Below are 18,437 nucleotides of genomic sequence, written 5' to 3'. Positions count from 1 at the left end.
TTAAAGTGATATTTTGGGGCTTTAATGCTTTCCCTCTGAGAGGATAGGACTGTGGATAGAGCAGGAAGCATGGAGAGAGAGTGGGGAGTGACACATGGAGAGGGGGCTGCAGGTTGGAATCAGACCCAGGGGGTCCGCTTGAAGACTAAAACCTCTTCAACTAAACCATGAGGCCAAACGTCTTACTTTAAACTTGGAACATCAGGCAGATTGGTTCTTTATTCTCAGTGTTCTGCTTCCCTCGCACCACCAGAGCCGTTAACTAAGGCTTTTATTATCTGCTGACATTTTAGGGACTAAACAATTCAATAATTAATAATGATTCAGTCTCCAGCTGAATCCATTATAGAAAATAATCCTCAGTGAAATTATTTATGAAGCCAGAAGTGACACAACTGGGACTTGAACTAAGTTCACATCCCGGCACACTCAAACTGATTATTTTACTCTTTCTTTGTTTTCTGAAGCTGAAGGCAGAGCTCCAGAACATTCCATCATTTATACCATCAACATCTCCAGCTTTAATGCAGGAAGCTGAGGGAGATGAAGCAGCAGTAACAAAAGATCATTTAAAGGTTTTACTGTTCAAAAGTAAGATAAGGTTTCTGTACTCTCAGTGTTTGCACCCTGCAGCGTACTCTAACATCACAGGGTGGTTTCTGCAGCAGGAACAGTCTTTGTTTCAGGTTTGACTCCATGTTCATCAGGTTTTAGATTTGCTGTAGACTCAGTGTCTCAGACATGAAGAGCTAACTGTAAAGTGTGAACCCGTGTTGGAGACGAGTCACTGAACGTCTGAGTCGAGTCTTGAGTCCTCTCAAGTCAGAGTCCCGAAAGAACCGAGTCCCTGTCCTCCAGGATTTAGAAAGAGGACCCTGCACCAAAACTCTGAACCCTCTTCCTCTGGACATTAAAACAGCGAGCTCTCTGCATGTTTGTAAAAGTAAAGACTTATCTTTCTAATCTAACTCTTTAGTCCTGGACTGCATTATTACTTTATGAACGATGTTTAAACTTCTTATTTATTATATTTTATTCTATCATATTATATTTATATTATTATATTTATCTGATTTATTTTAATATATTTTATTGTAATGATTTTATTTTGTTTTTCTGGTATTTATCTAATGTTTGAATTGATTGTATTTTATTGATTTGATTTTACTGAATTGTATTTTTTCTGACTTTTTCTCTGATTATATTCCTTTTTATTGATTTGATCATCATGATTTTATTTGTAAGTATCTCATATCACCTTCCCACCTCTACCTATCCCTGTTGTCTCTGTTCTTCTGTCCGGCTGCTTGCTTGAAAGGATGAAAGGTTCTGTCTAAATATAAATGAGTTGACTCTTCAGTCTCTGAACCTGGACCGACTGTAGAACCTTTGAATTCAGAGAACACATCAACCCAAAGACACAAACTGGAGCATCCTGACCGGACCTGCTGCAGAGAACACACCCAAAATCAAGGAAACAGTCTTTATCAATGAATAAGTTCTAGTCCCCCTCTTCAGGTCTAGTCACGTCTGAGTCTTGGACTTGAGTTCTGCATCACTGGTGTAAACTCTCCTCTTGTCTTTATTCACTCTGCGTCTCTCCTCGCTCCCTCTCTGTTTAAACTCTGCTTTGTGAATGTTCCTCCGGCAGCTTCCAGGCCGCGGAGGTCAAGAGCAGTAAAACATATTTTCTAACTACTTAACTGTCTTGTTTGTATTTTCCCCTGAGTCCAGTTTAATATTCTGACTCTCTTTTTTATCTCAACAAATAAATGATCCTCAGAGTTTAAAAGCTTTTTTGATTTCATGCCTCAAAATCTGGACCAACAAATAGACCCTGATGGACGGACCAATGAGAGAACAGATCCCTCGTTCTTCTGAGGAGATGACAGAGAAAGAAGCAGACATTAAAGGTTGTTGTTCTGTTCTGAGACGCTCTCCTCCTCTCTGTGTGTGTGATCAGGATCCAGCCTGTGGGCCTGGTGGAGCGGATTCAAGCCATCGCCCAGAACATGTCTGACATGGCGGTGAGGGTGGAGCAGATCCTGCAGCGCAGCATCGCCAAAAACAGAGGTACCAACACACACACACACACACATCCTGCACACACAAACACACACACACACATCCTGCACACACACACACACACACACAACCTGCACACACACACACACACACACACACACACACACATCCTGCACACACACACACACACACACACACACACACACACATCCTGCACACACACACACACAAACATCCTGCACACACACACACACACACACACACACACACACACACACATCCTGCACACACACACACACACACACACACACACACACATCCTGCAGACACACACACACACACACACACACACACACACACACACACACACACACACATGGGTTGTACCAAATATAGCCAGATGAATCCCTTGAGTAATTTTCAAATCCCTCCAATCTGAAGACACTCTCTCTCCCTCTCTCTCTGTGTCTCTCTGTCTCTCTCTCTTTCTCTCTCTCTCTCTCTCTCTCTCTCTCTCTCTGTGTCTCTCTCTCTCTCTCTCTCTCTCTCTCTCTCTCTCTCTCTCTCTCTCTCTCTCTCTCTCTCTCTGTGTCTCTGTGTCTCTCTCTCTCTCTTTCTTCTCTGTGTCTCTCTCCCTCTCTCTCTCTCTCTGTCTCTCCCTCTCTCCCTCTCTCTCTCTCTCTCTGTCTCTCCCTCTCTCTCTGTCTCTCCCTCTCTCTCCCTCCCTCTCTCCCTCTCTCTCTCTCTGTCTCTCCCTCTCTCTCCCTCCCTCTCTCTCTGTCTCTCCCTCTCTCTCTCTCTCTCTCTCCTGGATCCAGCTTCAATGCTTCACTGCACAGCTCATGTCTAAAGCAGACTCTCTGGTTGATCATATAGAACATGACAGACATTATTCACGGTGCATTACCCGTTCAAATAGCAAGCAACTGTTGGTGTCAGGGTGGAGGAGCCCTGTTGTTGCTGCTCTGTCAGAAGCACTCGACTGCAGGATGTTTAAATCAGGATGATAAAGTGCTGCATGGTTAATAAGATCCAGGCCTGTCAGCTTCTTTTATTAGCCTTCACTCTCAATTCCTCCATCAGGCACGGGAGAGGAAACCAGACATGTGGTTTTTCAGTTTGTCTCCTGTATCAGATACATCACATGTTGGAGGCTGGAGACTCTGCAGCTCAGTGTCTCATTAAAGAGCTCAGGATTATTGTCTTAATGTGCAGCATCGTTTAAACTGGGGTGACCTGAACCTGGAGACCCCTTGACAGCAGCAGGCAGCAGCTGTTCTCCCGGTGAGAGGACCGCCGCCGTCGTCATGCTAATCAGACCGAGCGCCGGGCAATTATCGGCCTGTGATTGTGATCTCAGATGCTCTGCAGGATGGCGGCGGAGGAGCTGATACTGCTCCTTTAATTGGGCTCGGTGAAAGTGTCAGCATCCAAGAGGAGAAGAAGAAGAAGAAGAAGAAGAAGAAGAAGAAGAAGAAGGGAGGAGAGTGGAGGAAGAGGAAGGAAAGAGAGTTGGCCAAGCAGCAAAAAAAGCGACAGGAAGGATGGTCAGAGAAGAAAAACTGAGTGAGAAATCGTGAGGATGCTGATTTTTCTGAAACACTAATGTGATGTATTTATAGTAAATCCAGAGAGTGGGCTGGAAACAACGGTTGGCCAATCAGCAGGGCAGGCCAGGCTTTTACAGGAGCCTGCTATACTCTCTAATTAATCTCTGCTGGTCCCAAAGGCATGAGGATATATTCTGTAATGTAAAAGACAAACAGGCTTAATGCCCAGGTAAACACTGTGAGGGCTTTGCCCCAGGTGGAGGAGTTTAAGTATCTCGGGGTCTTGTTCAGGAGTGAGGGGATGAGGGAGTGTGAGATGGACAGACGGATCAGGGTGGCGTCTGCAGCGATGTGGACTCTGTACCGGTCTGTCGTAGTGAAGAGAGAGCTGAGCCAGAAGACAAAGCTCTCAGTTTACCGGTCAATCTAAGTTCCAGCCCTCACCTCTGATCCCGAGCTGTGGGTAGTGACCCAAAGAACAAGATCCCGAATACAAGCGGCTGAAATGAGCTTCCTCTGCAGGGGGTCTGGGCTCAGCCTTAGAGACCGGGTCAGGAGCTCAGACTCAAAGTAGAGCCGCTGTTCCTCCGGATCCAGAGGGGCCAGATGAGGTGGTTTGGGCATCTGGTCAGGATGCCTCCTGGACGTCTCCCTGGGGAGGTGTTTCGGGCGTGTCCGTCTGGGAGGAGGACACGGGGAAGACCCAGGACACGCTGGAGAGACTAGATCTCTCAGCTGGTCTGGGAGCGCCTCGGTGTCCTCCCAGAGGAGGGGGGGGGGAGGACAGGGAGAGGAGTGTCTGGGCTTCCCTGCTGAGACTGCTGCCCCTGAGACCTGGACCTGGATAAGCGGAAGAAGATGGATGGATGGAAATATTGATCTGCTAATGACATACACCTCTGGAAATGATGGTCAACAACTTTCACCATCTTACCCTCTCACAGCGGCGTCGATAGACTAGAGACAATGTGTTCTAGGGCTGAAGCACATTATAGATACTTTATTAAATGAACTGAATCTGCACTTTAATAACAAACATTTGATTGTGTCTCTTCTCTGTGAATGAGGGAGCTCTTGGTTTTTGTGTGCTCTCTTAATCAGATGAATTGTGATGCTTAATAATCATGAAAAATAAATTCCCAGTCATTCTGTCTGATCGGTTTAATAATGCAGACTTCTAACCCTGCAAAGAGCTACAGCCTGCTGCTGTTCAGATCATCATAGTCTCACTGTGTCTGCACATTTGGACCACAGCTGTCTAATCTGAAGCATTTTAATGAGACACTGAGAGAAAATAAAGCTGAGAGGAGAAGCTCAGTGAGATATAAAACATATACTTTGAACAGATTACCATCAAAGCTGTGAAAACAGACAGGGAGTGTTTCTGATGTCTCACCTCTCTCTCTCTGTTTGTCTGAGTAAACCACACGTCCTGCTCTGTGCTGATTGGTGCCAGTGTCTGATGAGTGTGGTCTTTTTGTTGTTGGAGTGTGTTTACAGGCTCTGATAAACACCCTGTATTTTCCTCCCCTCCAGCTCGGGACGGCAGCTTAGGACAATGTGATACTCCTAAAGACCCGCGGTATCCAGACTGCGCCAGCAAGATGGATGTAAGTCTTCATATCTCACTTCAGCCCAAACTATTTCACACGCAGAGACACACACCGTGTTGTCCTCCCGGTCGCTCACCTTGGTGCAACATAAATCTGATGTAATGAGATAAAGGCTCCTGGTAGAGAGGAGGGAGTGTGAGAAATAAATTGTTCTGGGTGACAGCAGAGAAAAACAGCATTTTAAAAACAATACCACAAAGGAGGGTTTTATAAACACTCCTTTATATACACTGCAGGACAAGAAGTGTGCATGGGGAGCTTAAACAGGAAGCACTGCCCAGCAGAAACCAAGGAACTGAGCATTCAACTCACTGTAGACTCAATATGGAAATAAAACACAAGACTGGGATCTGGGATTCAAGCAAAAGGTCTTTAAAGTGGGGTAGAGTAAGACGGGGTGAGATAGAGGTCAGACAGACAGGCAGACAGGCAGACAGACAGACAGACAGACAGACAGGCAGACAGACAGACAGGCAGGCAGACAGACAGACAGACAGACAGACAGACAGGCAGACAGACAGACACACACACAGACAGACAGACAGACAGACAGACAGACAGGCAGACAGACAGACAGACACACACACAGACAGGCAGACAGACAGACAGACAGACAGACAGACAGGCAGACAGACAGACAGACAGACAGACAGGCAGCAGTAGAATTAGCACTAACAGCTGTCCACCTGTCAGTGTTCTTGATATTCTTAAATCCTCGTCCTCCAGTGGATGCGGGCTCGTTGGACCTCAGACCCTTGCTACGCCTTCTACGGTGTGGACGGATCCGACTGCTCCTTCCTGGTCTACCTGAGCGAGGTGGAGTGGTTCTGTCCCCCACTGGCCTGGAGGAACCAGACCGCTACACCCACCTTGAAGCCTCCGCCAAAGAAACAGGTAACACAACATTTCTGTATCATTTGTATTCATATATGAAGCTTTTTATATTTTTAAAAAAGGTGTTCCACAAGGATCAAGTCTAGGCCCTATCATCTTTACTATTCATGTCAAATCACAGGAGATCCAGTCTCAACACGTTAGCAGCTTCTACTTTCTCGACATAGTTCATATGTTTGAGCTGTGTGACGGTTTCCTTTCATTAACATTAAGTCAGAATATTTGTTTGGTCTATCTTTGGTCTCTTAGGAAAGTAATAAAGGTGAAGATGTTATTTTGAAATGACACACTTTCTGTATTTTTTCAAAATTCAATCTTCAATGGACTGAATTGAATCTAATCCCATGGACTCATCTTGTTAAGGAAAGATAAACCCCCCAGGTCTCTACAAATGTCAACAAAGTTTTTATCATTTAGTGAAATGGCATCTGGTGAAAAGTCGAACTAACGGACAATGACATGAAAATGCAAATCACAGAATGACAGAAACATGGAGGTCCTCTGGGGACATGGTAGCTTAGCATTAGTGCTTCATATTCCTTTAAGTAGAGCACTTATTACTTCTTTGTTTGATCAATAACTCCTGGGAGACTCCAGATACCCAACTCCCCTCCGTCTCTCTGTCTCGTCTGTCTGCATTGTTTCATTTAGAATTCCAGCACCAATGCACGTTAGCTACACACAGCTACATCCCCTCCTCCATCCTATCCCCTCCTCCATCCTATCCCCTCCTCCATCCTATCCCCCTCCGTCCCGTCCTCCCCAGAGTAATGTTCATCCTGCACAGCGCTCCCTGATGTGAATTCATTCTGCAGCTATCCCTCCTGCTCTAATTGCACGCCTGTATTCACTGGGTCTAATCCTGAGGCTTCCCCTGGGTGCTCTGCATTTTGCTGTGGCGTACAGGAGTCCCTCTCCGGAGCAATAATTCACCTGCATTGTGCGAGCACTGTACGGCTCTGCATATTGATTCAGTCTCAGAGAGGATCAGAAGCAGTCTCAGTTACTTTTACAGAGTAGCTGTGTTTGAGAGGGACGGCAGCACGTGAATGCTTCTTTCCTTACTTTTATAAGTCCTCTGTGCTTCCTCACTGCACACTTACTTCATTGATTAATATTCTCAGGCTGGTATTTGTGCTGTGAAGCAGTGCTAATGGCTCACAGAGGAGGAGATATAAAACCAGAGCGGTCTGTTTATGAGGAGAAACCAGGAATCCCTTAGTCAACCTGTCTGAAAGCCTTGGCCCCATGGCAGTCGCAGATAAGAGGATATGAAATGCTCTGTGTGCTGAGGGATAATGTACAGTGAGCTGGATGTTACAGCAGACTGGATCTGTCCGGGTGATGTAGGGCTGACCCATGAGGAGGTTCATACCCCCATAAAGACTAAAGAGAAGTCAATGACTCAACATTAAAAATATGGATTTTCAAACAATATGTAGTCACTCAGTTGTCAGAGAGACTTGGGCTGAAAATAGTTCCTCTGTTGGAACTGCTTCTGGACAGAGGACCAAGGAAAAGTCTTTATTCAACACATCTGTGTAATAAGTGGGTCAATGTAGAGTGAGGTTGTTGTATAGGAATGGACAAACCTGCTAATTAAAGGTTTGTGTTGATTTTACTTACTGATCCTCCAGGTGGGTAAGATGCTTGATTCTGATTGGTCACAACCCCTAACGATGGTTACTAACTTTCACTAAAGGTGCATTTCAGTAACACAAAGAGGAACGCCATTCATCACAGATGACACCATAGAAGCAGACGGACAGGCAGGTATCATTCTGAGCAACACAACAGTTAGCCTGTTAGCATGAAGAGACTCAGCTGGTCTGTTTTAGATGGTGCTATATTTCATCACAGATGGATTCACTGAATCAACACGTGAGAGGAGATAAGCGCGAGTAGCAAAGACGTTTCAACACGGCTTTAAAATCCTTTTGAACTCAAAAAGCCGTGATCGCAGAGATCGGCCGGTGTTTTGGTTTAAACAGCGACCCTGTTAACTGGAGACTCTCAGCCGGATGCATCCCTCATAAACGTCTTTAGACCATCATTAAATATCTGATGAGGATATTTTGAAATCTTAATAAAAACTAAACTATTTTGCATTCCCAGGAACTCCCTCTGTGTTTCAACAGCTGTGTAAACTCCACAAACACTGACACGTTCAGCTGAAGGTCTCCAGTTTACAGGGTCACTTTTAAAACCGGAACACCGGGAGGAGAGACGCATTCACGGTGGGCTGAGAGAAGACTACTGTTACAAGCTGCTAAATCAAGAGAATCACAGCTTCTTCTTTTGAAAAGTACACACACATACAAAAAAGATAGAACAAATAAAAACTAATGAAAGAAAGAGAAATCAAGAGAATCACAGATGTGTGTGATGTTATTGTGGACGGAGGGAGGAATAAAAACACTGAGGTTAATCTACCAATCAGACACCTTCAGCATTGCAGGCCCCGCCCCCTGAAAGTCCTGGGACCTTTGAAAAGTACTACCCCCCTAGCAGGGGCTTTTTATGGGGGAGATTATCTACCCCTGGACTAAATGTAGACCCTGAGTCCACTCCCCTAGCAGGGGGTCCTCAAAGTCGTTTTAAAGCCTCATAGAGAGCTGGTGGATCTGTTGTCGTATGTTCTGGTCTTGAAGTCTCTGTCTCTGATTCCAGGCTGTTTTCCAGTCGGACGTCGGGACTCTGCTGGAGCAGATCGGCACCGGGAAGGAATCCCTGAGCTTCATGAAGAGACGCATTCGCAGGTTGGCGGCGCAGTGGGCCTCCGCCGCTCGCCGGCTGGATGACAAGCTTCGAAATCGCTGGAGAGAGCAGAAAAGGGTGAGGCAGCATTCTTCACACACACACACACACACACACACACACACACACACACACACACACTCAGCGATATGCTCCTGCTCCACCACAGGAAGAAAGTGTAGAGTCTGTGTTGTGGTTTCATCTTTTCAAAGTGGCGTGGTCGTTGCACCATGATGAGCCTGCAAAGGGGTTCTCGTAGTCCAGCAGATTCTCTTTCTTCATCTCTCCTGATTTGATGTAGATCCATCTGTTCGGGCTGTAGAGACAGAGGAACACTTACTGCTGGATGTTTTGGATCAAACAGACTGACTTTAAATGCCTCCATGCTATGCTGCTAAGCTATCAGAGCAGCTGTGACATTTTGTCTGACTAACACTCACTTCTTTTATCCTCGGCTCCTCGTCGGGCCTCGCTCCTCGCTGTGGAGCCTCACACTGTGGAGATAATGATGGGGAGTAACTGTAGCAGGCATTGATTGGCTTTGGTGCACTTTCACTGCTGACATTTACAGGGACATTTCCACAACGTGTCAAAGAGCACTGCCAGCGAGAGCAGGCTGGCTCCTTCTGGTGTGTGTGTTTTAAACCTTCACAAGGAGCAGCAGCAGCTGACTGGTGCAGGAAATCTCACATCCAGGATATCACAGAGTCACTGCTGCAAACACCACACTCACATCCTTTCATGGCAGAGTTATTTTTAACCTTTTCATGAGGACACTTTCAATTAGTCTTCTGTTAGCTGTCCTCCTCGTGGTTTTTGTTTTCTACGGCGACTGAAAGGCACATGAAGAAGAAGCAAAGATGATGCCGCACTAAGATATGATAAATGTTTCCTTGAAAGGATGCTGCCTTTTGTTTTGTTTGCTTTTTGAAGTGTGGCTGTGTGAGGTTCTGAGGAATGAGGTGATCCTGATCAGCTCGGCTCCTTTGTTGAGAACTGACACGGACACCTCTGCAGACGAGGTCAACACAGGTCGGCTCTGCAGCAGGATTTAGGTTATTCTAAGAAAGTCCAAATAGAGTGCAGACTGACCCTGATGTTAGTGTTTGAGTCAGACGGTCTTAAAATGAGCTGAACTATCCCTTTAAAGTGGACGCTTTTTGGGACAATGGCGATGAGGATGGCGACGCTGTCAGTAAGTTAAGTTTTAAAACCAGAGCGTTCTGAATCACGAGGTGAAGGCGGCCTCAGCTGCAGGTGTGCTCGGTGTCACAGCAGGAGGAGGAGGAGAGGCTCAGGTGAGCTCCAGTCTCTATTTATAGACTCTGCCTCAGTGCCGGGTCCTCCTGCTGTATCCCTCCTGTTCCTCTTCCACACTGGAGACTGAAAGTCGTGATACCTCAGCCTCATGAACGACTCTTTGCATATTTAATGAAGTTAATAATCAGTAAAATGAAGACCAGAACTCAAGTCTGTGTGCAGACTGAAGTAGAGAGGATGCACTTGTTGTTGGACAGAAGCCTGCTCACCTTGTGTTCACGGTGTAATGGTAATTTCAGTTCCTCTGTGTTCACCTGCTTGAGACGCCCGGCCTCCTGCTTCCTCACCAAGACACCAGGTCCTCTTGTGTTTTAAATGTGATGTCTCGGCCTCCAGTGGGGGTGTTGATACCTGCAGCAGACAAAGGGTGTGAACTAGCATACCTATGGGGGCGGTCCTGAGGTTTAAATGTTTAGGTTTCCCCATGCTCGGGGTCTTTCTTCACTCTGACTGCTCCGGTGTTAACTGAGATTTTCTCTGCAAAGAATATAAAACCTTGTCAGAAGGCAGAAGTCTCTATTTCATTATTCACCAGTAACTTCCACAACACCTGCTGAGGTGACCTTGAGGAACACATTGAGCCACCAACTGAGTGCTCCCTGTGCAGCCTGCTCCTCTCTGACACCCTGCATTAATGCATGTCTATAAGGTCCTGTTTGTAGCAGAAGAATCAAAAACTTAACTTGTATTAAAGTACATCTTCTTCTTCAAACTGCAGAGGAAGCATTATGGTAAACGGTGGGATAGTTTGAAGAGTTGGGAAACATTATTCTGCCAGTCAGTCTGTCTGTCATCGTCCCCCTCCACCCGGCCGAGTCTGAGAGCCGAGTTTAAAACTCCAGAAGCTTAAATCAAACACGACAAACTAAATACATTTATTCCCTTTTTGTAAATGAGCTGACAGCATCCTGGTGTTCTGCTGTGTGTGTGTGTGTGTGTGTGTGTGTGTGTGTGTGTGTGTGTGTGTGTGTGTGTGTGTGTGTGTGTGTGTGTGTGTGTGTGTGTGTGTGTGTGTGTGTGTGTGTGTGTGTGTGTGAGGTTTGATCAGTTTCTTTCAGCTGGATAAATCAAAGCTCAGAGCCCGTTCTGTAAATAACATTACCCTCTGTTTAAACGCCTCCCTCCCCCCCGCTGGGAGACGGCTTTGTTTATTGTGATGGTGTGTTTGACAGTAATGGTGACTGTCCATTAAGCAGACCCTGCAGGCCGGGCTTCCATCACTGCCGGGCTGAACGCAGGAGAGGGAACAGAGATGAAGAGTGTTATGTTAAGTCTCCGTCCGGTCTGGGTCTGTTCTCCTGCCTCATGCGGATCCTGCTGGAGCGGTACGTGGTCCTCCTTTAGTGTTTCATTAAGAGGATCTTTGAGTCACAGACGGACATTTTCCATCTGTTTGTACTCTAACCTGAAGCAAAACAACCAGAGCGTGATGACTCATTTGTATCAAGGATGATGACGAGGCCTACATGATGCATTCACTTCCATCTCAGTCCAGCTCCTTTTTTTCCTGCTGCAGCATCCGTCTCTGCTCCAAACATTAGGATGAATCAGAAACCAACAGTGAAGACTTCATTTTGTTTTTCCTGTTTTACAACAGTGCCCCCTCTCTCTGCATCAGCTGCATTTCAAACAAACACAAGACACCTGTGCTCTCATGAAAAGGATAAACCTGTTCCACTCCCAGTGTTCATGTTCCACCGGTACGTTACGTCACCATCCACACGGTCTCTAACGTCCTCAGCATGAAGACTAATGGGCAGCGAGAGCCAGAACATCATTAGTGTTATCAAATGGACCTCTTCCTCTTTAACATTTAGCTCCAGCATCCCAGAAACCAGCTCCCTCCATGCCAGCAGAGAGAAGAGTGTGTGAGACATAAGAGAGAGGACAGGGGATGAAGAGCTAACCCCCCTGGAGGACCATTCATATGTTGGTCCTGCAACGATGTGTTGTCATGTGCATCCAAAGGAACTGCGACATAGACCATCTCACACCTGGTCCAAAGTCAACCCTGCAGTCTTTTTCCTGATATATAGAACGTGCATTAGTCAGTGTACAGAGACATGCAGCAGGTCCCCTCGTCACCTTACATCATGTCACTGCTTTCAGAACAGGTCCAATCTGAGGGGGTCGAAACATGAGGACTCTTCCCTCTGTCTCTTCACATGCCTGCTTCACCTCAGCCCTGCACCAGTCAAAAACTCCAGACCTGAGACCTGGGAGCATGCTCTTACATCGGACTTCCCCCAGATCCATGAGCAGTCAGTGTCCATGCTCTTTCGTCCGTCAACACCCACGACTGCGTTTCCAGGACCTCCAGACAGCTGGAGTCATGTGACCCAGGTTTCCCCTTCTGTAATCCCTGAATCAAGGATCCTCCTCCTCCTCTTCTCCTCATCCATGTTGTCTTTCTGGTCCTCTGAAAACCTCTGACCTGTTGACTCCAGGCCTGGCTCCGCTCATCATGACTTTGGTTTGCTGTTATATAGAACAAATAGAAGTCTTGTGGATCTGATCCGGAGGACTCCGACCTGCCGGATCAGAGACGCAGCCGGAACGCAACGCAGCGGATCCAGTGGAAGTTAACACACTGACTAGAATAGAGAATCTAAAAATCATGCTCCATAAACAGTCCAATAAGTGATACATTTCACTTTCAAAGAGACAGCAGGATAACATTTTCTTCAGACATGTAAATGAAAAATCAGTGAACACATAAGAGGCATAGCTTTGTCCACAGGGGGCGCCAAAATCAAGACAAACAATAAAAGCTGTGAAGCAGTTTTTATGTTCAGTTTCTCAGCTGTGGTTTACACAAAACTTTTCCCTTCATGCCTGACTCCCTTTCACTCATGGTGGTAAGTTTTACATCTCACATGTGGAGTTGTGTGTGGACAGTGATGCAGAATAAACTGCTTTCTGTCTCAGTGTTATGAAGCTGTTTCAACAATAAGAGTCTGATAACTGACTGATTTGAAAACAAATCATGTGGAGACAGATGTCTGAGCGCTGAAACATGTCTTCTTTTATCTTTCAGAATCTCATCAGCGTCTTTATAAATGATCTCCTGTTGTTCTGAGATGAAGAGGTTGATATGTATGTGATGAATATAACATGTAATGAATATGGTGTGTGATTAATCTATATATGGTGAGTGTAATGTGTTGTGAATATATATAATGTACTGTAGGAATTTATGTGCTTTGGCAATAATATCTCGTTGTTCATGCCAATAAAGCAAATTTGAATTGAATTGAAAAAATGTATTTCTGTTTTCTAATTGGACAGAATCTAAGCACACGTGGAAATTGGCGTGTGTGGCGTGACAGTTATTCAGAGGGATCATGTTGATGTCTATTGTCAGAGAGAACTCTCCCTGAAACAACCTGGGACAAATTAAAGTTGGTCCTGAGGATGAGCTCAACTCTCTCTGCAAGTTTTTTTAAAGACAAAATAATGGAGGAACAGATTAAATGCTGCCATCTGTTGAAAAATCTAATTTCATTACATATTTAACAGGCCGGGAAATCTCTCCTTCCTCATCAGCAATTAAACGGCTCCTTCGCCGTTCTGCATATCAATCAGCCGTCAGCAGATCAATTCTCATTCCTGCTCCGGGTGCAGTGATTGTATTTCTCTGTAGTCACGTCGGTGTGAAACTGCTGTCACTCTGCTTTCTTCACTTTCATTAGATACTCAATTACTTTCAGATTTCACATCACTGATCCGTGCCAAACATGTGAAATTGTTCACATGTGAAGATGAAATGTGTTCCCTCAGAATCTGTATTATTCCACACGCAGGAGAGGAGATGGTCTGAGTGTAAACATCTTCACCTGCTGGAAGTAATGACTCTGTTTCTGCACCAACAGACTCTCATCCAATGTGGAAACCATCAGACTAAACTCTCTCATGCCTCCACTTCTCTCCTCCAGATTCTGGTTCATGTGGGCTTTCTGACCGAGGAGTCCGGGGACGTGTTCAGTCCAAAGGTGCTGAAGGGCGGGCCTCTGGGTGAGATGGTGCAATGGGCCGACATCCTCACCGCCCTCCATGTGCTCGGACACGACCTGAAGGTCTCCGTCTCTCTCAAGGAGCTGCACGGGTGAGTCTAGAGTCCAGTTCTCCTCCTCTGACCCTGTTGTTTTCACGCTGCAGGCTGAAAAACTGCAGTCACTGTGCAGAACTGAAGTCTGAGTGCTGATGTTGATCCAGTACAACATCAGCAGTTCAAAGAACAATAATAGACTGAAACAAATAACAGCAGAGTGTGAACAACAAACAAAACAAACTCTCTCCTTTTATAAACTAACTCATAAGACTTGACCTGAACCTAAACTCTCCTTTTATAAACTAACTCATAAGACTTGACCTGAACTTAAACTCTCCTTTTATAAACTAACTCATAAGACTTGACCTGAACTTAAACTCTCCTTTTATAAACTAACTCATAAGACTTGACCTGAACTTAAACTCTCCTTTTATAAACTAACTCATAAGACTTGACCTGAACTTAAACTCTCCTTTTATAAACTAACTCATAAGACATGACCTGAACCTAAACTCTCCTTTTATAAACTAACTCATAAGACTTGACCTGAACTTAAACTCTCCTTTTATACACTAACTCATAAGACTTGACCTGAACTTAAACTCTCCTTTTATAAACTAACTCATAAGACTTGACCTGAACCTAAACTCTCCTTTTATACACTAACTCATAAGACATAAACTAACTCATTAGAATAAATTCACCCCCTCAGTGTGAGCTGATGGAGAAATGATCTCTCCAGACTCCACTGGTCTTTTGAACCAGGCTGTAAACAGGTTTATTTCTGCTGTAAAGATCTGCTCTTTGAATGGGTGTGTATGTGGTTTCTGGTTCTTCCGGAGCCAGCCTCTAGTGGATCCTCCATGAATTGCAGTTTTTAACACTTCCACATTGGACTCATATTTTTAGACCGGAGGTTGCTGCTTGGTGACGACACGATATAATAAGACATGACATGATAAAATAAAATACTACATGTTACAATAAGATATGATACAATACTATAATATCAGACACAACATGATATGAGACAACATGATATGAGACAACATGATATGAGACAACATGATATGAGACAACATGATATGACAGGATACAATAAGATGAGTTTAATATGTTGGTACACTATGATAAGATTCAACACAGTGTAATGTAATATGATTCAGTATAAGATAAGATCAGAGGTGATATGGTAAGGTTTGGTACAATAAGACATGATGAGATGAGGTCTGAACTCTGACTCCCTCGTGTGATACTGATACCTGGACCACAACAACATCTATATAAAATCCAGCAGCTCTGGGAACATCACTCAAAATGATGTTGAAATCTATTCAGAGCATGGTATTATTTTAAATTATAATATTGATATTTGGCACCAGTGATTTAATGGAACATGATTCTAATATATTGTCTTATATTATGTTCCACCCTTCATCCCAGCAGCCTGAGAAACTCCATCCTCCTTTAAATATTAAATCTTTAAACAGGTTGATGTTCAGACTCTGATTCCTGCCATTCCTCCTGCTTTGATTTATAACACACATTTACCCACGCCTCTGATGTCAGATGCTCATTTACCTGAAATCAATTCTTCTTTTCTGCTCTGATGCTGTAATATATATTATTGCAGCTCAGTCTGCCGTGTCAGAGAAGAAGAAACAAGTTGATTTTCAGGGACGATAATGAATGCTGCTTTTAGATTGGTGCATTATTCTTGCAGCTTCTCTATTCTGCAGCTGTACTGCAGGCGTTACCTTTACTGCCGTCTGTATCATTACATCTCTTCTTCTGGACTCTTCGGTGGATGAGAATGTCTCACCGTCCATTCAGCCCACTCTGCAAGTGATCAGTAACCCACATGCTGTTTTTTGATCACCTTTCAGCCTCACACAGATAAGCTATCTCTCCTTCCTGCAGAGCGTGGCTCCAGCCTGAAGGCTTGACAGCTTGGTCTCCTTCTTCCTGCTGCAGCTCACCGGCTCCACAGAGATAACGGGCTTGTCGCTTGTCATCACAAACACAAGTGCCTCTGCCAGTGGACACACACACGCACACACAAACATATGTACACACCGTACCTTCCAGTCAGCTGGAGCAGATGGTTTCATCTAAAAATATGAGTATTGATTTTCACACCTGTGAGGTGCAAAGAGAGGTTCAGACTGAAGGCCGGGTCCAGGTCTGACGTGGACTCTCTCAGAAGTGCTCCTCTGCTTCACGCCGGATGGTCGGGGGAAAATGATCGTATTCCAGATTTGCTGTCGATTATTTTTCCCTGCTGCTGGTGTGTGATGGTAACCTGCGCTTGTTCTGGAGCAGTGGATCCTCTGCTGCAGGGAAGAGGTGAGGGCATTGATGAGTTAGTGCTGCTCTTTGATCTGAGATTTCAGGCGCTGAAAGAAAAGCTGCTTTGATAAAAAGAGTCTGAGGAGATCAGCGAGGTGGGGAAGATGGAGCAGATGGAATGCTTCTGTTAGCTGTGCTATTATTTAGCCGGCTAATTGGTGTCACGGGGTATTGAATCATCAGAAGAATAACCAGGAATGTTTTGAAACTGGCAGACAGAGTTCTGACTGAGATGACAAAGACACACAGGTGAAGGTTAGCTCTAAGTTCTGAATATATAGTCCTTGTGTGTTTATAGAACAGCAGAGAGACCTCAGAGGTCTTATTGGTATATGAATGGTTATATAAATATGCAGTGGTGTTCCAGGACTGCGGATATTAGTCTCCATCCATCAGGAAATGAAATATTCAGAAGATATAATGAAGCGCTGGAGTTTAACTGTGCAGCGTGATCGGGCTGCGACCACATCCCCTCCACAAACACACACACACACACACAACAGAGAGGTCCAGGTCAGGCGTCAAGCCGGCACTGCTGGCATGGCAAGTGGTATGTCAACCAGATCACCGGACCAGGTCTGGCAATGATGGCATTGTATATATGATGGCACGCCACATCTGGTCCATTGTGGCCTGGTTTATGCGGCCCAGATCTGTCCGTGCCACATCTGGACCGATTAAGGTTGAGCTTGTGATTAGGCTGGACCATGTGTGGGCGGTCTCTGGCAAACTATATCTGGGCCACTTAAGGGCCGGCATTCTCTGCAGTATGTTGGCCGAGTCTGAGTGTAATGTGGGCCAGAACTGGGCCAGACCCATTTTGCTATGTGGGTTCACTGAGTTCCAAATTATTATGCAAGTTGTATTTTTGTGAATATGGGGAAAATATTTTAACAGTTGTTTCAGGAATCAGATGTTGAATATATTTCTGTAACTGTGTGATTAAAATTATACTTCTCAAAGTACATCAGCTGTAGAAATGAGTGTGACTGATTATCATGCAAGTTTCTGATAAGAGAATATAACTTATAAGAATAAAGACTAGGAACATTTTAAAGGTTCCATTGATTGAAATAATAATATTTAAAACAACAGTTTCTTTATATACATAATAAAACTGTTAATGTCTTTGAAACATTTCTAAAGTGTTTCTCTGATTTCTAATATAACATCCTTTCCTCTCAGTGAGGGTGAGAGGTCAGAGGTCAGAGGTCAGAGGTCACTGTGAACTGATTCAGTTTCTGATGACTTCTCTGTCTTTCCAAAGATACTCTCTGAGCTGTATTTCTCACCATCACTGTAAACTATCTTCTTTATTATTGACCTGAAGTCCTCAGTCAGGTTGAGACCAGGTGAGCAGGCCAGTTCATGAAGCGGTCCTCTTTAAAGCCCTGAGATCCGGTCCTGTCCTGGGGTAACGTGAGGCATGTGACGGTGCAGTGTCATACGTCTTCTTCACTTCAGCTGATCGGTTTACACCGTCCTGAACCCTGAGAGGACCAACAGGTTCACATCAACACTGACAGCCCAGAACATAACACCAGCACCGCCTTGTAGACTCCACAGTCCAGTTGGGTCAGCATGGCCTCTTGAGATCCATCAGACGCCCCCTCCATCAGGTCCTTTAAGGTGCCTGGCTCTCATCAGTGAATATAACTTTGGAGAAGTCGGCCTTCATGTATTGTTGAGTCTATTCCTGTCATGTTTCATGATGTGTTCTTCAGTGGAGGTCTTTCCTTTGCCTTTGGACCTTTGCCTCTCGTCTCAGCGTCCTACATGGAGTAGACCTGGGTCCATCATCGAGCCCCCCAGCTTTAAAAACATCCTGACTGGTCTCTAAGGGTCTTTGAGAGACCCCTGGTTTGGTTCTTGACCGTT

General features: G+C 45.0%; 1 protein-coding gene across 1 annotated transcript; it reads left to right on the top strand.

The window, feature by feature from the left end:
* Positions 1–1,963: 1,963 nt before the first annotated feature.
* LOC117809830 (alpha-1,6-mannosylglycoprotein 6-beta-N-acetylglucosaminyltransferase B) lies at positions 1,964–14,264 on the top strand (the record flags this gene model as incomplete). Its single annotated transcript, XM_034679346.1, has 5 exons — positions 1,964–2,073; positions 5,112–5,185; positions 5,915–6,082; positions 8,753–8,917; positions 14,095–14,264. Coding segments are annotated over 5 exons (687 nt in total), but the record flags the coding sequence as incomplete, so codon positions are not given.
* Between the last annotated feature and the right edge of the window lie 4,173 nt (positions 14,265–18,437).

Source organism: Notolabrus celidotus, unplaced genomic scaffold, assembly GCF_009762535.1.
Source record: "Notolabrus celidotus isolate fNotCel1 unplaced genomic scaffold, fNotCel1.pri scaffold_460_arrow_ctg1, whole genome shotgun sequence".
In the NCBI taxonomy this organism is placed as follows: domain Eukaryota; kingdom Metazoa; phylum Chordata; class Actinopteri; order Labriformes; family Labridae; genus Notolabrus; species Notolabrus celidotus.
The sequence above is the reverse complement of the archived record's forward strand: the minus strand, read 5'-3'. Positions and strand labels throughout refer to the sequence as shown.